Below are 23,027 nucleotides of genomic sequence, written 5' to 3'. Positions count from 1 at the left end.
GGAAACTTTCTAATTTCCCGGTTCTTGTCCTCTCCAATTGGTCCCTCCAGCCATCACTCCTGAAGAGGGAATTGCAGAAGAGATTACATCCACTGGGAATAAATTCCTAAATGATGAGGCTTAACCATGTTTGTTTCAATTTCTACACCTTGAAAAAGAGTGCAGTAATTTCCCAGCAGTCCCCCAGGAGAAGGTTAAGATTAAGTAAACAATGTTTGTAAAGCACTTTGCAGATGACAAAAAAATCCAAGCATTTCCAGACATCTAGCAACAGGAAACCTCTTGTTAAGCTGCATGTCTCAAACCATTTTTGACAATTATTTTCTTTTTCTCTTATGGTTGCAAGCTTATTTAAAAGGAAGAGAAGTGATCACTTTTTTTTTGGCACTTGCAGTTTGAAATTCATGTCTCTGTCACATTCCTTTGGCTTTTCTCTCATGTTCATTACTACGCTGAGTGCTTAAAAAACATGAGCTCCTAGGACAACAGAATTTTTAAGTTAGTCAGAGTGCGATGTTCAGAGGAACTGAGGGAGCTGGGAACCCCTTGGAATTCATTAGATGCGCATTTAAGCTACATATCCAAGCTAGATGTTCACATTTCAAAGTTATTTTTTTAAAAGTATTTAAACAGACTGTTCAGGACTGCAGAAGGGCAGTCCCCGGAGAGCCTTTAAGTAGGAAGGGAAGACAAAGAAATAATTGGGCAGAGTTATCTTGCAACTGGCTTCTGACACTGATTAGTAATTAAATTGGTAAAAAGTTAAACTCTTAAAATGATTTAAAAAGCAGGTACAGAATGTCCTTTCCCAAGAAGCTGGAGAGCCTTTTTAGGGATCCTGCAAAAGGCTGCAACAGTAATTCATTTGATTTAACTGATTTTGCCACCTTTTCTCTGGGAGGTGATAAAGCTGGTTGTCAGGATAGATAAGAATGCTGCATTGTGGACTGCATGCTCACAACGCTTTCCAATTTAAGCCTTCTATCATCAGGGCTTTTTCATCATCTTCAGGCAAACTCGAAGTATTACGGTCTGCTATTCTTTTAGTGTCTCAAAGTACACCAGGCATATTAAAGATATAGAAAGCAACATGTGTCCCTGACCAACAGAGAATTTCTTAATTACTGTTTTATTATGTATATTATTACTTCTAGAGGCTTTGATCAATGCCTTGGCCACTGGGCAGATAAGTTTATCACTGAAATGGATGATTCAAGTGTAGCATAGAAGAAAAGGAAGTTCTTGAATGGGGACCTGAGGCAAACACAGTAGTCCACAACGGTCCCAAGCCAGCCAGTGCTGGAAGCATCCCCTCCAGCCATCCTGGAAGCACCCCAGGCCCCATCCATGTTGTCCTTGAGGCAGCCTGACTTCTACAGATAATGTCTTCCCTTGCATCGGGCAATATTGGGACCTCTGCGGGAAAGACACTGAGCAACCTTGTTTGGCCAGTGTTGCAAGAGCAAAAGGGATGGCTGGAGCTGGAGACACTAAGAGATCTGGCACAGGTCACAGCAAGAAAACATCAGTTGGGCTAAGAACAGACTTTCAAAGGCCATCAAAAGGCATCTGAAGCCCACTGATATCCGATGGCAACTATTTAAGGAAGAAGAGCAGTTGTGAATAAAATGACACAGAGAGGAGAAAAAAATGGGATAAATGCAGAAAAAGTCAGTAAATCTTGAATTGCTTACTTGAGAAGAAGATGCTAAGAGGTTTTTTGACAAACAATTTTTTAAATTTATTAATTAAAAGCCAGCCTTTTACCAATGATTTTTTTTTAGCCAGGCTTTTTAGTTCTTCAGAGCCTGTAACACTTTCCAGATTTCTGGGAAAGAAAGGGTATTGCTCTTTCAAATTCTGATTGCTCTTTCAATACATGTTAGAGAAAGCTAGGCATGAATAAACTATCATTTCAAGAGTTCTTAGATGATTGTGGATGATAATTATAGCCTGTCGAAAACATCCCTTGAGGTAGGGATGAAATGGGGGCAGGGTGAAATGGGGTAATTTGTGACCCTTTGCTTGTCTTCAGTTATTAAGGACAGCCTGTAACTGAGGACAAATGGATAAGGCTTTGGAGTTCAACCACATGAAACATCTCCCTCTGCTAAACAAAGCACAAGCATCATCACTTTTACATGCAAGTTCAAGTTAAGCATCTGTTGGAGTGCCCTTGCTGAACTGGAGTGGGAATGAGATGAGCACTCACTGACGTACGGAATATGCATGCCCTGTATCCTCCACTTAGAAATTACTCTTCTTCCTTATGAAAAAGAAACACAGCTGCTCCTGAGACTGAGCACTGCCACCAAAATAACCAAACCATCCAATCAGAGGAGGACCTTTCTGTGGGAGTCTGCAATGCCCCAGGGGGTGAGGCTGGAGACTCTCTGAGCCGAGGGCAGTGCTGCCCTCCCATGGGCTGCGCTAGTAGCTCCAAGAATCCATGGTGGTGTTCAGTGTCCAGAGATGCTTTAGATATTTTCTGTACAATGGTTCCCTACTTCAGGCTTGCCTAGGATTTGAGATTTTGACACTAAACACCAAATTTGATGCCTTGGTCCTTTAAAAACCACTGAAGTGGAGCTATTAATTTCAGTAGGAACAAGAGCTTATGTAGGTTTCTTTTTTTCTGTAGGAGGTATCCACTTGACTGATTCAGTGAACTACTTTTTTTTTCAGAATAAATTTTGTGATGCTTTTCTTCATATACCCCATATTGTAAACCATCCCGTTTATATGCCACAAAGTACTAATAAATACACATCAGACTTAAAGAGCTTCCACAAATGTCATTATTTCAAGGCAACCTACTCATTCTTCAGAAGTGGAAAGCCAGAAACAGCTCCAGTATGAAACACCTACCCATCAAGAGATTTCCAATTCCTTGTTTTATTCTCAAGAGGTTGCCAAATGGAGAACTCCTGCTTTACAAGCAGGGATTCACACCTCAGCTGAGTACTGGACATCCCCAAGGGGCAAATAGTAAAACTTTCAAGGACAGATAATTTGAACTATGGGCACCTCAATATAAATATATATATTGTGGGAGAAAGCATGAGTAAAGTGAAGGTTGCTTCTTTGGATTTACATATTTTCACAACCTACTTTAAAATAACTGAATGGCAGTGTGTAACACCTGCTCTGGTAAGCACTCCTGCATTGTTTTCAGCTTAATGCATGCACTCGATGCAAACAAACGGCAGCACCATACTGAGGTGAGCTGAAGCTCGAGCATTTTTTGAACAGTGATGTTGCGTGCCCTTAGCCAAACAAATTGTATGGAGCAGAAGACAAATGAGCAGTATCAGCCAACCTCCTCACACCCCCAGTAGAACTAAGCTGAGGTGTTCATTTTCCACCGGACCCCATCTCATCCACAGGCTCATGACAGCAACTCCCGCCCTAGAGGAAGATCTCTCCTTTTGTCCTTCAGCCGAGCTTGCTGGCAAAGACCTACAGGATCCTGGCCTTGACAAATTGACTCTGGCAGTTGCAGCAACAGTTCCTCTTTTGAGGGCTTCAGTGGGACATAAGCCATGCTTGGCACGAGGGGGTTTCCCTGGCTGTAGGTGAGATGCTAAGCAAGGCTAGAGCTACGGAGAACGTCACACTCTAAGCACTGTCTGCAACCACTTTGCACACTGACGGCAAGAGCTGTATGTCTAATTTGGGCAGCAGCAGATGGATCATTTAAGACAGAAAGAGACTGGCACTACCAGCAGAGCGAAAGGATAACGTGTTCCTTCTGCAGCACAAATCTCACAAGTGACTCATGACTCTTCTGCAGCTCACGCTGGCATCCCTTGGTCTTTGTGGCTGTGACTGCAGATTTTAAAGGTCAGGATGTAGCGTTTCTTCCCCAGTGCCTTTGAGTCCATACTGGCAAGTGTTTTGCTCTCAAGAATGTCCACTGCACACGGTGGTTCCTTATGGTTTGATTGGCAGGTTGCTCTCCTCCTCCTCCTGGCCCAAGAGTAGAGATTATGAAATAATCTAGCCGATAAACCTCTCAGGAGTGTTTGATTCCTGGGTGCTCACTGCATACATAATTATCACGTACATGACTAATATCAGGCAGGCCTGGTACTTAGGCTCTTGCGTGCCTGAGCCACACCCACATTCCTCCTGTGAGCCCTCATTTCAGAACAGATTTCAATTAACTTTCATCAGATGTTTAAGGTGGCCTAAGTGTTTTCTTCTTTGTGTAGGTGTTTAAATTTCACTGCCTCACACTTAAGGACGTACTTCACTGCAAACTAGAACAGAGGCTGGTTTGGGCATGTGCTTAAATAGTCTTCTGTCTAATGGTCTTATTTAAGTAGGACTTCCCATGACAGCTAAGCCCTGGCGTTAGCTGAGCTGTGTGTGCAGATTGCCCACGTGCATGAGTTCATGTGCTGCTCATTGTAAAAGCACACAGCGACGGTTCACCTGTAACTCCCTATAGTCACAGGCATTTCACCACTGTCCTTGCTGGAATATTAGAAAGCCTAAAACTGAATGGTGTTGAAAATCCCATTGCTTTCCTTCCCAAAACTGAATTGTCATCTATATCAGGTAGTAGATTGCTGTGCAAATTTCAGTTCTGGGTACAATGTATCCTGGTACCGCGCAACTGATACTGGCTTGAACTCAGCATGATCTGAATCAGTGGAGGCTGTGATGTGTGATGGCAAACCCCACTGAGAATTTCCATCAGCATAGGGAAACTGCTGGCAAGAAGATCCAAAGGATAAGAATATCCCAGTGCTACTGTATCCTTAACTCCCCTTAAATTCTCTAGATAACCTTTATTTATTATTTTACATGGAGAAAAGCAACTGGCACAGGCTGCCATGCTTACCACAGGCTGGAGCGCCGTGCAGGTAAGGAACCCGCTCCATTTACACATGGTTGAACTAGGCTCCCCTGTCTTAGCAGCTTGGTAATGTTTCCATCTTTCATACATTTCTTAGCTGCATACAGCTGAAAATAGAAATAATTCACCTTTGACACTCATGTATAAGAAAGACTGCAGCCTCAGTTCAGCTTCCCTTGAACGGTGAGCTGAAATTTGCAATCGTGTTTCATAACAGTACCTTTACTGGCAAGCTTGCCAAAGAGGCCTGGGATAGGTGACCTTTGCAAATGAATAACCAACAACTTTGACTTTAGAAATAGTCTTTCATAATGAAGTTGATCCTGGGAACACACCCTCTGCCTACACTGAACTTATTTTTCAGTAACTTTAAATCCAAAACTATGTTTGAACTATTTAAACTGTGCTTAAAATTATATGTTTATTCCTGCACAGGAACATAATTAGGACTACGGGTCATCTTCTGCATTTTACCAGTCATACTGAATATAAAGTCATAAAAATGCCCATCTTCATTCCATAAATGCCTATTGAAAAAATGTCATTTCTTAAACATATCTTTAGTTTTCAAATATAAGCTTGTTCAACTCCTGCTGGAAAATAGGCCCAAAGAAAAAATAAACCAGCTCAAATATTCAAAACCCATCTAAGCAGTAAGAATAAAAAAATAGGTAAGAGCAACCTATTGATCTGTCAGGTTTTATTTTTAGCGAATTTCAAGTTGTCTTGTTCTCAAGACCTTTTCTTTCAGATCTCAGGGCTAAAAGGTAACCACCTCCTGTTTCACAAAAGGTAAGATACTCAAAAGAATGCCAACTCTCATGAGATAAATGACAAATCATGAGTCAGCAAAATTGCTCCAAAGCTTTATCAGGGAACTGATATTTTCTTTCAGGTTGTTTTTTGTGTGACATTCGTGTGACATTGCCTGAAACAATTCCCTTACACTTTGGGAGTCTGGCTGAGAGACCTGACAATTGTCCATATTACTGACTGAATTAAACACATTTGCAAACTTTGTATAAAGAGGCAGTTAGTTGATCTTCCTACAGTCTGGGGATGGGGAGGAAAGGGAAGAAAGGAGGAAAGGAAGCTTTTTCTTTCCCTATTTATGTATCTTCTACCCTGTAGGGTGGGAATCCGTGCAAAGATCCTCACTGAGCATTTGTTACAGCTAAAAAGTAAAAACACTGCAAAAGTGAAAACAGTAGCAGCAGACCCAGTAGCTGGGGAATAGTATCAACATGAAAAAAATACATAACTTGATATATATGAAATCTATATACTACTCTATATGAAATATATATATATCCTAAAATATATATATATAAAAATATCCTACAGCATCCCTATCTGATTTTTAAATGGGCCACAGATTAACTTCATTCACATCTTTACAAACGAGGTTTAGCAGATCCTTAGTGGTGGTTAAGGAACAAACAAACTGAGACTATGAAACTGGTTTTATATGTTGTTGAAATTAATGGAAAATCTTTGACTGCCTTGATCAGAAGTCAATATTGAAAAAAATATGATAATTTAAAAAAAAAAAAGTACGTGGGTAGCGTTGAAGGTTACTTTGTTAGTTCCTCCTTTAGCTTCAACATTCAGTTCAGTGTCCCAGTGTCATGCTTTTTATTCTTCTTAATGGCTTTCTCCCTTCTAAAAGCATTGCTGGAGAAGTTTTAGGCCTGCTGAACAAAAACCCCAAAATGACGATGACCTTTTTGTAAGAACTTAGTGAGGGTGGCCGTCACGCTCAAAAGACATATTGTGGCTGCCTGTACACTATGTGGTGACACACAAAGTACAGGAAACGAGGGCTCCTTGGCTTGTGTGTCTCTTGGTGTTCCCCACAGCTCATTCATCCAAACTGTGATGGTCACAGCCAGGCGTAAAAGCTGAGCCAGCAGCCTGCAGCAACCAGGTTCAAGGAAGGATCTATCAGTAAAGACAACACTTCTAGACCAGCAGTGAAGCCTCTGTGTACTCAGGAGGCTCTGAGTCTTTGATAATTTGAACAGGGGTTATGCTGTAGGGGTGAAAAGACAGCGGGTGGAAGAAGACTCAGAAAAGTCACTAGGCCTGTGATACTGCAAATTCAGCTGTGGCAGCGGTGACTCTCTTGGACACGTCATCTTGCTCCACGTGGCAAATTTCTGGTCCTTCACCTGGGGTGAGAGACTGGGCCCCTGCTGCAGTCTTCCCAGAGCAGGGGTGCGGGGTTCCCCTGGTGCACTGGCAGCACCGTCCCGCCTGCTCCTCTGCCTGCTGTGTGTTGCATCCGACCTCATCTGGCTTTCAATTTAGAGATTACAGACATATTTGTCCCTCTAAGGCTCTGTACCGTGCTCACCCTAAGTCAGCACGACTGTGGGCCCAACAGTCATTAAAGATCTATGCAAGCTATACTTTTTTTAAAGAAAAACAGATTAATAAACCTCAAGGGCGGTTGCCCTAGGCAAGTCACATTTTAGAGTAGCCTCCTCTGCCGTGCCGGCTTGTCGGCTTGTCGGTGTCCGTGCATTTCCTCACCGTGCCCTTCTTCCATTCACAGCCCTCAGTTTCACTTTCATTTCCCGTGGGCCCTTGAGTTTCAGTTCTCTTTCCATATAGTCCTCTTTCTTGCTGGCACCTCCCTCAGCTACTGAAATACTTCTAAGTCCACTTGGAATATCTCTGTCTTCTCTTTGCTTTCTTATGCTATTCCTTTTCCTTTTTTTTCTTTCCTGACTCCACATCTTTCAAATCTATTTTTCTCGAGTATCATAGTTTAAACCATTAAGAAAGGGGAAATTAAGAAGAACCGAGTTAATCCAGTTCTTAAACTTATTTGTAAAACTAAGTATCAGTTTGGGAACTACCACAAATAGGGATGGGCTGAAGTATTTTCTGGACTCAGGGAGTGTACTTTCAACTATTACCCTCATGTGTGTACCATTTATTTTACTTTTATGGATTCATTAATGGATCAGTGGACCTTCTCTTTCTGTTACCCCAGTCTTCCCTTTCCCCCCAAATTAAATTCATTTTTCACTCTCTGTGGTGTTATCTATTTGGAACTATGTCACATTTTATTTGAATCACATACTGTTAAAGTAGGAAATGTTGTTTCTAACATTCAGATCATTTCTAACAATTCTGGTCCTGCAAATTCTATTCAGAGCAAATATCTGTTCAAATTTCTAAGCAGAAACCTCAAGTCTTGTTTCTGTGCTTCCATGATTCCAGCTTGGCACATCCCCTGAGACAGTCATGGTAATTTTTCTTTGAAAAAAACTGTAATGACAATATGACAAGAATTGCTGTAATTCTAGAATTACTACTTCATAATGACAACGTAAGAAAATACTGTCCTGGGGTATTATGATAGCTGGTTTGACTAATAACTGTAGGGATCTGGAACGATTCACAGGTCCAGCCAGGCCATAACCAGCAAACAGCATAAAACAAAACAGGATAAAATGGGTTTATAAGACTTCCTGTGCCTATTCTTCACCTTCCCAGTCCTGGGACCAGCAAAGAACAGCTGGCAGTCCTGGATAAAAGGGTAAGACTTGACCTATTTCCCACTCTCCACCACACTCCTGATGCCACGAGTCCTGGAGGAGGCCATGACGACAGTGACAGCACTGCTGTGATGCTAATGAAGGAGGAGAGCTGCAGTGAGTCAGGTTCAAGTCCATTTGCATTTCTAGAAGAGGATCAAGCAGCAATTAGGAATGCATAAATCTAACATATGCTACCTACAAGTTAGTCCTTGAATTTTTTAAAATAAAATACATACGCTTGCTGTATATGTATAAAAATGTGGGATATGATTTAGTCTACAACCACAATTCAAGACTGCTCTGTGGCAAATCCGAGTGATGCGTACAAGATTATTATAATCTGCATGATATTTACTTAGTTGTTTAATAAGCAGGCTCTTTCACTGTAGCACGACCAGCTTCTGGACGGACAGATAAGGGGGAGTTAGCACTGGCAATTTCTATGTTGTTGCTGCGAGCAGTTCAGGGATGCTGCTTTGCATAATTGTAACTTCACTGTGTTGTTCTGCAAGCCATGGGTTTGATTCTGTTTTCAAATATACTGTCTTTATGTAAACGTGTGGGAACCGAAGCAAGGAGTATTGCAACTTTCTGATTACTCAGAGTACTGCTTAATCTTATAATTGTAGACTCTCAGTCGTCATGGATCGCAACAGTTGGGAACAGAACAGGGAGAATGAGAATGAAGCAAGCTTGCTGTTTCATGAGGGAATATCCCTAAGCCATTTTGCCATACTTTTTTTCTGTAATATTCCCTGTACTTCCCTGCTGTAAAACAGCCTGGTAGAAAGCCACGACACTGTAACAATAGTAATTTAAAAATGACACATTTTACAACAGTAGTAGTTTCAGTTGCATTAAGAGCCTGTAGCAGCCATGTTTCTGTAATTAGCATTGTTCCACCAGCGTGGTACAGCTTTGGGCCCAGTCCTGCCAGCTATGGCTAAATCCACGTGCCTCTGCACACCAAAGCCTAGTCAGCAGCCAGCACAGGGCCTTATCTCAGGAAGATCTTTTACTAGGAGATAGGGAGGTTTGCTCCTCGACTGCTCTCAGGTGAACTGTTGAGCTGTTCCCATTTCTGTGCGTTAACTGAACTCATGAGGCAAACGTGAGGCCGAGCCACGAGTCAGGCCGCTGACACCGACCTGCTGGGGCGGGGAGAGAGGGGGTGGGAAGCACTCTGTGCCCCGCGGAGCACACCGCCTCCTCGCAGCGCCACGCTGGGGCCGGGGGGGGGGCGCCCAGCTCAGCCTCCGCGGCCCGCGGTCAAGCACCGACCACTTTCCACTTACTGAGAGACGAGCAACAGCCCCAGCCAGCGAAGCGAGGGCTGCCTCGCCTCCAGACGCCCGCGGCCGCTGGGAGCGGCAAGGCACCTCCCGAGTGCCAGTGGCAGCGGCGCCGCGGCCCCCACGGAGGAGGCAGCCTCCGCCTGTTCAGAGGCTGGGCGCCACCGCACGCAGAGCGGTCGGGGACCCGGGGGACCGGGACCCAGACCCCGACCCCGACCCCGGCCCCGGCCCCGGCCCGAGGCGGGGCGGCTGCCGCAGGCCCAGGCTCGCCGCGCAGAGCGCAACGCAGCACCACCCTGCCCGGGCCGGGCCGGGTCGGGCTGGGCCGGGCCTCAGCAGCGGGCGCCGCGCACGCTGGCGAGCGCGCTGACGTCGCCGCCGCCGATAGGCGGAGAGGCGCGCTCCGCCCGCCCCCTCGCGGCCGTGTCGCCCCGCCCTGCCCCCCGCCGGGAGCTGGGGCTCAGTCCGCGCCGGCCGGGGCCGCGAGCGCCAACGGCCGCCTCCGGCTCTGCGCGCGCACGCGCGAGGGCCGCCGGGGGCGCGCACGGCCGCCGGGGGAGGGGCAGGAAGGGGAGGGGGGAGGGGGAAGCGCTGCGGGAGCCGCAGACGCCGCCGCGAGCGAGGCCCGCCCTTCCCCCACCCGCCCGCCCACTCCCCACGCGCGCACACGCCGGGACCGTTGCCCCTGCGCGCGCCTCTCCCGCGCCGGCAGGGCCGCGGCAGCATGAGCGGCTTCCCCTGACCGCCGGCCGCGCCGCGTCCGTCCCGGCCCCGTCCCTCCCCGCCGCCGGGCCGGGCCCCGTCGGATGCGCGCGTCCCCCCCGTGCCGAGGATGCTGAAGATGAAGCTGCCCCTGAAGCAGACGAGCCACAAGGCGGCGGTGGAAGAGGCGGCGGCGGCGGCGGCGGCAGCCGCGGGGCTGGGGCTGAAGGAGCCCGGCGGCGCCCTGGACTGTCACCTCCAGCTGCAGCAGGTGCCCCGGGCGCCGGCCCGCGGGGGCGCCGCCGCGGGGAGGGGGTGCGGGCTGGAGAGGCCGAGCCAGCTGCACGGCTTGGGACCGGGGCCGGGGCCGGGGCCGGGGCCTGGCCCGCCGCCCCCCCCCGCCGCGCTCAGCGCTCCGGGCGGCGGCGGCTGCGGGCCCGGCTCGGCGGCGGCCCGCACCGACAAGGAGACGGTGTACGAGTGGTTCGGGCTGGTGCTGGGCTCGGCGCAGCGGCTGGAGTTCATGGTGGGGCTGCTGGACCTGTGCAACCCGCTGGAGCTGCGGTTCCTGGGCTCCTGCCTGGAAGACCTGGCCCGCAAGGACTACCACTGCCTCCGCGACTCGGAGGCGAAGGCCAACGGGCTCAGCGACCCCGGGCAGCTCGGCGACTTCCGCGACCCGGCCGTGCGCTCCAAGCTCATCGTCTACCTGGCCCTGCTGGGCTCCGAGAACCGCGAGGCCGCCGGCCGCCTCCACCGCCTCCTGCCTCAGGTGGACTCCATCCTGCAGAGCTGCCCGGCGCGGCGGCCCCAGGCGGCCGCTGCCGAGGAGGAGGGGGCCGAGGAGGAGGACGTGGTGGTGGTGATGGACGGAGCTGGGGAAAACGGGCAGGCCAGCCTCCCCGCCGCCCAGGGCCTGGGCTTCGGCGCGCAGGAGGAGCTGCTCCTCCTCTTCACCATGGCCTCGCTGCACCCGGCCTTTTCCTTCCACCAGCGGGTCACCCTGCGGGAGCACCTGGAGCGGCTGCGGAGGGCCTTATGTGGGGACCAGGAAGAGGAGGGGTTCAGCCGCCACCAAGCCCAGGTAACGCCGCGACCTGGTCTCTTCCCGCTGCGCCATCTCATCGGGCGGTTTCCTTCGCCTTCCTTCACCCCCTCCCGATTTTCTAGGAGCTGAGGGCGGCCGCCTGCCTTTCCCCGAAGCCCCCCCATTGGGATGGGGCCCCTCCCGTCTTGCCTCGTTGCTCGTCCTATCTCCCCTCCCCCCGCGGGCAGTGTAGGCCCCCGCCACCCCCACAAGCTGCTGGAGGGTGTCTAGTACGAATTTCTTCTTGTAATGTTAACAGTGTCTGACTATGACGTGGTAGAATCGGGGAGGGAGGGAGGGAGGACTTCTTTTTCCAGCCTGCCATGCTTTCTAGAGCACTGCTTTTTGAATCCTGCCTTGCTGGAGCGCAGAGTGCAGGGGACGGCTACAGCTTGGCCGGCTGCCTCATACGCTGTAGGCCACTGAAGTTGTACGATGCAGAAGTACAAGCGACAGCTTGCCTAAACTCCTAAAAATAATAATAATGCTAGACAGAAACCATACGGTCTGAGAGAGTGTTCTCTAGGGGCTTAAAACAATAGAACGCATTGAGATTTTTATATGGAACCTCCCCCCCCCCCCCCCCGGAGAATGAGACTTTGTCTTGGACTTGGCGAGGATCAGGGCAGCAGTCAGGGGACAGCGGCTCTGAGGCTGGTTCTCTGAAAAGCCACGTTCAGTAAGGTGGCTGAAGACATTTGGGAAGGGGTGGTAATCATTCTACTAAAGCAGCAAATCAAAATGTCACAACTGGAGCTTCTGTTCAGAGAAAAGCTGATTTTCTGGGTGGCTGTTGGGAAACAGCAGAGCACATTTTGAAGGCAGATGTGCCACTTGTTGCTAGAAGGTGGCTGTCACCCGGAATGAAGACTTTCAGTGAGTGGCACTGAAGCATTCTCCTGTGCAGTAGCTATGTTTAAGGTTTTCCTCCAGTGCCATTCATTATTGCTCTCTCAACGAGCATTGCCTTTAAAATCTGCCCATATTTATGCAACCAAGCCATCATGTTGGAGCTCTGCAGTTTTTGGTCTATAGATGGCCTCTCATGCAAAGGGGAAGAAAGGGCTGGAAGAGAGGTGTTTGTAATGCTGTTCAACTGAACACATCAGGTTTTCATCGGGTACTTAACAGAAAAAGTGCAAAACAGTAAGGGTTGGGGTTTGGGGATTTTGTTTCGAAGTTTACTTGCAGTGCTATCCAATTCGGCCACTCCTAGAAAACTGTTACGTTGCCTGCTGTGCGAAAGGAGTGGCTCCTTCTTCTATTTGGTAAAGACGAGATATGCTCTTGAGGAGTACTCGGAGGAGATGGGGATGAATTTCTAAGCCCTCAAATACATTTAAGTAAATAAGCACATTTGGCAGGTCAGAAAGGAGTGGGTAGATATTATGGTACTGAAATCATACTGAATTCCTAGCATAAGTCCAAAAAGTGTTTATTTTGGCTCATTCACCTGCATCAAGTTTAGCTCTATCGCAAAATGAATCCTGGAATGCCATCTTTAGGGGAAGAAGATCGAGTTGCAGGAAGTGGTAAGACTGGACACTGTTCTTGCTGGGTTTAAAGTGCTAATAACTGGAAACATACTTCCTGCCGGAAACTGGCCCATCATTTGCAGCTGCTCGGTGTGTCCCACCAAATGCATGAGGAGATCAGGCTCTCGTGAACTACTGGAATTGATGTTTTGTGCAGTGTTCTGGCTTTGGCATAAAAGCAGCCTTCCAAGTTGCAGTGGTTTTGTTTACTCAGGGAACACTGAGAGACCCGAGTCAGCTTGGCTGAACAGGCACATCACATAGTCCCGAGTCCACACAAGACTGACACAGCATCCCTTCTGTAGGCTCTTTTTCCTTTCTTAATGGTTACATTGTAAATACAGTGGAGCCTCTTCTGGGAAATAATGGCTGACAGGGAACAGAGGGATCAGTGGTTTCTGCTGAGGATTTTCAGTTCAAGTTCACAGGGATAGTGGGACTCTTGCAGATAAGACACTGGAGGACATGGAGCTGGTAGCACAGTTGAAGACTTTCCTGACAAAACGCAGCTGTACTGTTAAATTGGACTTGATTTAAAATCCTGTCAGGTGTCCACAGGCTCTTTATCCTCCTTTAATCTCTGAAATTTAAGTGCCTTCAGGGCTCTGCATTTGTGAACTAAAACGGTTCATAAAGACCTCTTCGAATTTTATTTCGGCTGGCCTCGGGTCAGGAGGGCAGGGCTCCCTTTGGTTCTAGCCCGCTCTGTGGCCATGTAGGCAGCAGCCGCGCAGCAGGACCAGTTTTGCCGCCCGCCCGCCCTTGGGACGTTCACGGTGCCCTGTGCCCTGCAGCCCCCCCCGGCCCGGGCCGTACCCCCAGGCCCAGCCCGCCTTGCCGCCACGCCTCACGGCCGCGGGGGAACTGCCCGGAACAGGCGGTTCCCGTCGTGTTTTGCAATGGCCGCACCTGGAAGGGGGGCTTGAACTTTCTCCTCCCCCATTAAACAGGGGCAGCCAGATTCTGCGAGGACACAAGAACCGCTAAGGGGAGGCGGGGGGGCACGGGACGGGACCCCAACCCGAAGAGCACCGGAAGGGCCCGGCGGTCTGTCCCCGGAGAGCGGCCGGGGGGGAGGGGGTGACCTCTCGCTTTGTTTGCGGGGAGGACGGATCGATCATGGCGCCTTCGCGCCCCGTGAGGCCGCAGCCCCCCTTCCTTTCCGCCCTCCTCCGCCGTGCCGGTGGCGGGGGCGAAGGGGCCTGTCCCCGGCGAGCTGCTCCGCGAGACCTCTCCGCGGGTAGGGACGCGGTGACTAATGGTCACCGGGGCTTCCCGCCCCCGTTCAAGATGGCGGCGGCGGAGCCTGCGCTCCTGGTCACGTGCCCGCAGGGCGGTTTCCCCTCCGTCCCGCCGGGGGCGGGGGGGGGGGCGGGGAGGCGCCCTCCGTTGCATAACGGGAAGGGTCTCGGTCGTGCCGCACCGACGTCGCGGCGCGTGGGCCCAATCACGCGCCGGCCCCGCCGCCCCCGGAGGCAGGAGGGGGCCCGCGCTCCCGGGCGCCCAATGGGCGGGCGGCGGGACGGCGCGCGCCGCCCGCTGCTGTGGGCCTGGAGCGCCCCGCTGGCCCTGCCCTCCCTCCCCTCCTCAGGGCGCTGCTGGGGCCCCGCCGAGCCCGCTCGGGCGTTGGACCGAGGAGTTGTCCCTGCCCGGAACGCCGGGGATCCCGCGGCCCGTCTGTCTCCCGAAGGGAGATCGGCGGGGGACGGGAAGCCTAGGGCGTGGGAAGGCTCCGGCGTTTTTGCGGGAAGGCCTTGCCGCAAGCACGGGCTGTCCCGAGAGGGGCTGTGGTGTGCCTGGTTGTAGAGCAGATAAACCACAAGAGAAGTTTTGTGCTGAGAGGCTGCTCGCTCAGCTCTGGTCTTCTCTTCCTTAGCGCTCCCCGGCTTTCTCAGCTTAGGTCTTCTGAACAGTCAGAAGGTGGTAGGAGAGGTGTTCACATCACCCGTGAAATACTAGGTACCTACGGCAAGCAGGGGTGATGGGGTATCAACCTACAGAGGTGATGGAGTTCAGACCTGGAACTGAACCAGGTTTGTCGAGGTATTTGACGAGTTCAGATTCTGAATTCCTTAGGGCAAGGACTATGTTACTGCACATGGCATATCTTACAAAATGGCTTGGTTTGAGGTTTCAGGGAGCTGTAACATTTAGCTATAATGAGCATCAGAACTTGAGAAGTTCACCTACAAAGAATTTGTGAGTCATTTACTAGAACATAAAGCAGTTTGCTTTTTCCCATGACTGGCATTATATTTTCTGGATATGATCTATGCCCACTGATAAGACTGAGCTCACATTAAAGTTGCTTCTTGACAAAGTATTAATAGGATTGCTGCTCTTTTTGGTCTCCTATTTTAATCATCCTTCAAGAACTTAACATTTCTTAGTGATACATTTTAATAAATTTAGCTTGAAATGGCTGATAAATTCAAAAGTTGCGGGAGATAGGACTGTAGGAGTTGTAGGAGTGGGATGGGCAGAGCTAGGATTGCTTTCTAACTGTATAAACCTTGTTTCTTTAAGAAAGTGTTCTGAAATGCCTTTTTTTTTACTTAAGGTAGAATCAGTTGATACTATTTGCAGATTTTTAGATGAAGGTGTAGTTTATAATAACACCTTTTGGAAAAAAGTCGTTGGTACATTAAGCTGTGCAGAATATGAACTTTGAAACTAAAGTATAAGAGTAAATTGGCAGCGTTCACATCTGTAGTCATAAAACAAGCATTAATGTGCAAAGAGTCTGCTGATACCTCTTTTATATATTGGTTTAAATAACAGAACACATACCTTAATTCTTATGTTGATTATGTTTAATAAGTTCATCAGTTTCAAAGCTGTTTGACTTTATTGCTTATCTTGCTCCATCCCATCCAAGATCTGAGATCAGAATGCTGAAATATTGAAGGAGGTCTGAATATGTGCTAACATAATAAATGTGGCTTACGTTAGACACTAGAACATTTAATCAGGCATACTTGACAGTAATAGAACTAAGGTTCTGTTGAAATAAGCAATCTGCTGGAGATAATGGTTTGCCGAATAGTATTATAATTAGCTGGCTGAAGGATTCTTTACAGAAAAAGTCTCTACTTACAAACAAAGGAAAGGTTTCTATTTGCAGAGTATTTTTCTTAGTAGGCTATTTATAGTGTATTTTGTCTGCAAATTAGAAGAGTGCTTTTATAATTGATCTTCAGTGACTTGCAGCAGAACAAGGTAGTAGAACTTAATTTTAGAATCTAAGAGCTCTGTCTGTGGGAACAAAAATAAGGCAATCCCATTTTGAAGCTGCAGTGTACTCTTTTTAGTGTCAGAGAGTTGAGTATAAAGAAAAGTGTGTCTTCAGAGTCTGGTTTAAAGAAGAGATGGAAAGATAAAAAATGTCATTTTACTCTTGGCAAAGATCTTTTAAATGGTGGTATGCTCCAGGAAAATACAAACGTTTTACAAGTTTTGCATACTGAAGAAAAAAAGTATTCTGGCTACCTCAGTGAACCTAGCATGTTCCCTTGTCTCTGAACAGGGATTTCTCTGACTCCAAACAGGACTTAAGCATTTCCAGAAACATTACTGGAAGTCTTCAGGAAAGGAAGTCATAACTAGATAAAAGACAATGCCTAAAATGAAAGACTTCTGTCTAAATGCATGCTAATGCTTCAGGAAATTGCAGAGTAAAAACTTTCACTGCTCTCAGTTGTTTTAGCCGTTTAGTTCTAAATATGAGGTGTTAGAACAAGACAAGTCTGTGTAGCCTTGCCCAGTCTCTTTATACCAGGGTTACTCAGCCTCTCCCTGTTTTCCATGCCAGTTTCTGGTCCAACATACTAAATAAGCACCGAGGGCATTGAAAATACACCCATGACTTCCTAATGCTTGCACTTAGATCACTGTTGTTAAGCTGTGGTCCAGTTTTCAGTGTTGCTCACTGTTGACTTACTTATAGATAGCAGGATCTCACTGGGCTTGGAGTACCGAGGACACTCAGCTTTCTAAAGAGCTGCAGAAAAGGATGCAGACAGCAAGAGTAAGATGGCTGTATCTATGAAACCACTGAAGTCTGTGGGATTCTGTCTACTTAAATCTCTGTCACCTCATTTACTTGTCTAGCCATAGCTGCCCTAGAAAATGCTACAGTTGATTCTTCATTAACTATAATTAGTATTAAATGTCTACTTTTCCTCCAAGACTTGGTGAATTTCTGCAGTATCCTCCAAGTCTAAGGGTTTATACTTTCAGAGGCCAAAGCTTGCAGAGGACAAGCTCAGAGATCTGGCTGGAAACTGCATTCCTTCATGAGCTTCTTGCCTTTCCTCAGCCTCTTAAACTTGTCCTTTTTGGGAGAAGAAAGTGAAAATACTTTTAATAATGAAAAGAGATTTAATGCCTTGGGAAGTGTCTTAAGAGCGAAGTAAGAATATGACAGATTTTCTGTTACTCAAAACTGTCATACACAAAAGAGTACTTTTAAACCATGCTGCTTAGACGTCTCGGGTTCAAGAATTGGACAAAATGACATATTACCCTTTGCTGGTAGTTAAAAGTAGTAATGAAGGCATCGTCTCTTCTCAGTACTAATTGTGCTTCAGTGAACCACTCTTAAGGGGCAATGTTTTTTAAATCTTTCTGTCACTCTAGGCCATTGTGAGAATAATTTTTTATATCAGTCTGAACTAATATATTCAAGTAATTTTCTTCCTATTCATTCAACAGACAATTGCAACAGTACTGAAATTAAACAAAGTTGTTGGGATGAGCAACCAGCCGGCGGTTCAGTAACATCTGAACTGTTGCATTGCTGGCTTTACCTTCAAGTTCTGTACTTTGTCATGGGCTAACTAGGCTGGACTGAAACTGTGGTTTAAGTCCAGTTAAAAGCTCAGGTGCAAATGAGACTTAGAGAAAGAATGTGCTGTGTTTCTAGCAAACCCCAACACTGTAAATCATTGCTGTAGCTATGCTTCAGGTGTAATTGCCACAGGCCTTGATACCTGAAGTTGTTAATGCTGCATAAGAGGTTGGTATGCCTTTGTCTCAAAATTGTCGTAATTTTACAGTGCTACAAGTTAGTCAGTATGTGATTGCTGAAGCTGTCATATGGTGTGCTTTTCCTCCCTGAATCAGCTGATGTTTTTTCAAAAGGTTTCTGCCTCTCTCCTAGTGTTTCGTTGCTGCCTCTTACATGTGAGCTCTTAAAATAGTTTCACTAAACAAATATGTTGTGAAGTACTCTTGGGGCACCTGTGTGTTCTCTATGCAGTCCAGCTTACTAGGTAGGAGTTAATAGGGCAGTTGCACAGTATCTATTTGAACCATATGTTCAGCCAGTCAGGCTTTTATTTCTCATATTATGGGATTTTATGTCTGATCACAGAACCACAAAATGACTGAGGTTGACAGGGACCTCTGGAAGTCATCTTGTCCACCATCTCCCCCTGCTCAAGCAGGGCCACCTACAGCCAGTTGCCCAGGACCATGTCAGATGGCTTTTGGGTATCTCCAAGGATGGAGATTGCACAGCCTCTCTGGGCAACCTGTGCCAGTGCTTGGCCACCCTCACGGTGGAAAACTGTTTCCTGATGTTCAGAGAGAACCTCCTGTGTTTCAGTTTGTGTCCATTGCCTCTGGGCCTGTCACTGGGCACCGAGAAGAGCCTGGCTCCATCCTCTTTGCACCCTCCCTTCAGATATATATATATACACACACATTTTTATATGTATAGGTCCTTTTCTGCCAAGCTGCTTTCCATCTGATTAGGCCCCAGCTTGTGTGGTGCCTGTAGTTGTTCCTCCCCAGGTGCAAGACTTTGCAGTTCCCCTTGTTGAAGTTCATGAGGTTTCGAACTGCTAGCCCATTTCTTCAGCCTGTGTTTCTGTGTGGAATAAGCGTTGTTGTTCTGAAGGTTGATCCTGCATGTGAAAAGTTAACAAGGAAGTATTTAAGTGGTTTGTTGGCTGTGGTCAAAAGAGAGATCATATGGTGGATCTTTGTGATCCTAGATCTTGAGGCCGATTCTGTTTTTGTAGGACAGCTCTCTGCTTCTCAGATCAGTCGGACAGTGTCATTGCATAGTTCAAAGCTTGCGAACTGGAGCATAATTTAGCAACAATGTCAGCTGGGCAATTGTATTCAGTGTTTGGCTAGCAGCTTGTCCAAGACAGTAGTGGATTTTTTGCATGGGAGACAATCTGTTGCATGGGTAGTTGTCAACATTAAACAGCTTTTGAAGCATTGCTGCCCTGTGTGTTTGCATTTGTGAGTATTAACTTCATGTGCTGGATTTCGACTTAAGTATAAGAGGGCATGAATGTTCTTTGCCTATATCCAAGCAACAGCAAGAATTGGGTGGTAGGGTGCAGATATAGTTGCACAGTCTTGAGTAAGGCTTCCTCTTTGCTGCTGTTTCCATCAAGAGAGGGTTCAGCAGCACACAAGTACAGGTGCAATTTCAGGTGATTGTTTCTTCTTAAGAGGTGATGCCTTTATGCTAACGTAGCTGCATAGCTATGCATCTGTGTATCACAGTTGTGAAGCAGTAAGGGTGGTAGCTTGCAAGGATCGTTTTAAGCGAATCGTGGCTTTGGTCTTGTAACTGGCACCACATCCATCAATGATTATTAGACATCACTCAAATTTCTCTTAGGTACAGATGCTGTAGTTGATAACTCGTGATCATGAGTTAGACCTTGATTCTTTCAAGATGCCTTCTTTCATCTGGTTTTGTTTGCCAGTTCCCACTTGTACATGAATGAATGTGCTGTGCCAGTTTACATCTGCACAGCCTGCAAGGCTAAGTAGTGCTGTCCCTAACAGCGCGTTTACTGAAGTCTTGCAGAAAAATAAGCTTTCATATTTGGGCATGTAGAACTAATCAAGCTGTCCAGCTGCTGTAAGCAGGTTTCCCTTGTTAGTGCTCATCAGAGCTGATGCATGAATCGTTCTTTTATGAAAGTGCAGTGCAAACATCGGAAGACTTATGTGCATCAGTTACTTGCTCATGATGATTAGTAGGCTATCCAATAACACATTTCATTACATATTGCCAAACCAATGACATTTTTTGATCAACCATTTACGTTAATAGAAGGCAGAGTCTGGACATCTGTCATGTGTAGACTAGCTGAGATTTGCTCAGCTCACATATGTTACTTACACAGAGCAACATCCTTCCGAGCAGGATGGCTCTTCACTTTATAGACATTTGGTGCTTGTCTTGAGAGTCCCAGGAAACATCTCAAGTGATAGGTGTGGGTTTTTAATATGGTACTCGCGTTCATATGAGGAAAGATGCCTTGGATAAAACACTCTGGTCTAGATTGTGAAAGCAGACAATTTTTAGAGCACTCTCTTAGCTCATTTCACTTTCAAGGAGAAATGTAGTTAATCCTCTATCCTGTCACAAAGGTCTCTGCAATTATCAAATTAATTATCTGGCAACCGGTTTGGGGCCACCCACATTTCTTGCTTCACTGTTTTTTAATCATTAACAGCAGCACTGTGAGCTGCAGTGAATCCTTGCATGTGAAAGCCTTAGTGACAAAGGCTTATGCAAGAATTAACCTTACACGTGCATGTGTTGTGTGAATACATTTTGTTCATTGACAGGAGATGACTAGCACAATTAGCGCTATACAGTCTGACCATTGAGGGGAGCCCCTCAGCAGTGTACCCAGTTTTAAAGGACTTGTGTTTGTGGTGTGACTGACACCAGGTAGCAACCCACGATGTCACTCTTAATATTCACTGGCCCCCCAGACTGCCTCGGCTTTCCAGTCACTTGCTTGCTGGAGTTGTCCGCTCTGACGATGCTACTTGTGGTTACTTGTGAGTGTTCAATGTATGACTGTCACAGGAGCTAACACCAAATGTGAAGAGTTGTAATGCAGCTTAAGATAGGATTTGGAGCTGGCACAGAAACAACCCTTGCAGGCTGTAAGTTGTAAGGTAAAGCTATGACTGCCCTGGATTACCCTACTGTCTGCCTCCTGCGTTCCATTAGTGTCATGGTTTAAACCCAGCCAGCAGCCAAACACCACGCAGCCACTCGCTTGTCCTCCCCCACCCCCGGGGAATGGGGGACAGAGTTGGAAGGGTAAGGAGACTCGTAGGTTGAGATAAAAACAATTTAATAATTGAAATAAAATTAAAATAATATAAAATAATAATAATAGTAATAGTAGAAGATACAAATGAGTAATGCACAATGCATTTGGTCACCACCCACCAACCAGTGCCCAGCCCATTCCCAGCTAGTGATCCCAGAGAAGAGAGAATCCCGAAACCACAATTCTGGAAGCGAGAGTGAGCTTCCCCATCAACCTGTATCTATATACTGAGCATGATGTTAGATGATATTGGGTCCGTTGCTCTGGCTCTGCTCCCCCCCAGCTTCTTGTGTACCTGCCCAATAGCAGGGCATGGGGAGTTGGAAAGTCCTTGATTTCTTAGCAACAACTAAAAGCATCAGTGCATTATCAACATTCATATATCAAATCCCACACTGATTCCAAACACAGCACTATTCTAGCTACTAAGAAGAAGAAAAATTAGCTCTATCCCAGCCGAAACCAGGACGACTAGGTATTGTGAAAGCTGTCATTCACAGAATACACACAGTACATATTACTGGTTTAACCTTCTAGGTGAGGAATTTTTCAAGTGAATAAATTACAAACTTTTAAATGGTTATGATTTATAAAGTCATTGATATCAGGACTTGTTTAAATACAGGTCTGAACCATGTAATATTTTGCAATTTAGAGGGAGCCTTCAAATGTGGATGTAGTTTGCCTGGTACAGAACGCTGCCACGGATAGAAAAGTAACCATTCTGGAATAATTGTCTGCAAAAATATTTGAACACCATTACAAAGATGATGTGTATGGTAGGTGAGAAGCAGTTTTCTGTTATTGGAAGGTATAGCAACAATATTTAATGCTTCTTTGACATGAGCTGAGCAGAATACATCTTTGAAGTAAATCTTATTTCCACACCTCTCTTCTAAAAACTGCTCACAGTTTCTTTAATTTCTTAACTAGCAATTATTTATTAGAATAGACTGTAATTTATTTTTCCATTAATCAAAACAAGTAGCCTGACTTTAAATTTGATTTGGTTTAGATCCATTTGTGAATTTTAAAAAAAAGTAATTGATTAGGTGGAAGTCTCAGCTTGTTCCTTAAAATGAATGAAGCACTGCCTTCAGCTCTTAAGATGGTAATTTCAGAGGTGGAAAAAGACATCTTGGAAAAGTAAAACAAATGGAATAGTTTGAGAGCCCCTGTCCGGGTTAATCCAAATGTCTGTCATTTTCTGTATGTAGGTCTGTCGTTTTCTGTATGTAGTGTGGAAGAAAGATATCAAAGCTGCTTTTGGCAAAGCATGTGGCTGTAGTTTAAGGAAGACCTTACCACTGCCAGAGAATTGACATTGATCTTCACTAGAAATCTTGGTTCAGTTATTTGATTTCATGTCAGGAAGACATTCACTCTCATACCAAAATGCATGCTAAACTTGTTAGTTTATGTAGTTTGGACACAGCCAGTTAATCATAGTAGTAGTGTTCTTTATGGACAGTCTTAAATTAATCACAGTTTTAACAGGGTAACTTTAATGTTCAAATGCCAATAGTTTTGTGAATAATGCATGACCAGGAGTTAACACTTAAAAAGCAAAGTGCTTGGGTTTGGTTGTGTCCACACTTGTTACGAAATGTCTGACAAAACAGTATCAATGGAAATGTGGAGGGCGTCTGAAAGTGGCTCTCTCCAGAATATGCTTGTGGGTTGTTTTTTATTAAACTAAACTTGGAAATTTGCTGAAGCTGTTAAAATGCAATCTCGTTGATATACAGCTGTTTTCCTTTCTTATTCCATGTCTGACATTGCGCTCATAATTTATTAGATGTTTGAAGGGTGAAATACTGTTTGGATCAGTTAAGTTTGCTGAGATTGTTCACTGAGTGACTAGGGTCTGGTGTGAGTTTTATCTTGA

General features: G+C 46.4%; 1 protein-coding gene and 1 long non-coding RNA gene across 5 annotated transcripts in view; one reads left to right on the top strand and one right to left on the bottom strand.

Annotated features, from left to right (window-relative positions):
* Window positions 1-3,726: 3,726 nt before the first annotated feature.
* On the bottom strand, window positions 3,727-10,019 carry LOC141945419 (uncharacterized). The gene is made up of 2 exons (XR_012629510.1): window positions 9,711-10,019; window positions 3,727-8,143 (listed from the first exon to the last, which is right to left on the bottom strand). It is a non-coding gene; the product is annotated as an uncharacterized LOC141945419 (long non-coding RNA).
* Window positions 10,020-10,283: 264 nt separating this feature from the next.
* Window positions 10,284-23,027, top strand: part of ZCCHC2 (zinc finger CCHC-type containing 2) — a 44,823-nt gene continuing 32,079 nt past the window's right edge. For all 4 annotated transcript variants that reach the window (XM_074873561.1, XM_074873551.1, XM_074873541.1 and 1 more), the window contains exon 1: window positions 10,284-11,496. In XM_074873561.1, the coding sequence (XP_074729662.1) occupies window positions 10,543-11,496 (954 nt within the window). In that variant the 5' untranslated portion in view covers window positions 10,284-10,542. The remainder of the gene's footprint in view (window positions 11,497-23,027) is intronic.

The sequence above is a fragment of the Strix uralensis genome, chromosome 1 (assembly GCF_047716275.1).
Source record: "Strix uralensis isolate ZFMK-TIS-50842 chromosome 1, bStrUra1, whole genome shotgun sequence".
Classification (NCBI taxonomy): domain Eukaryota; kingdom Metazoa; phylum Chordata; class Aves; order Strigiformes; family Strigidae; genus Strix; species Strix uralensis.
The sequence above is the reverse complement of the archived record's forward strand: the minus strand, read 5'-3'. Positions and strand labels throughout refer to the sequence as shown.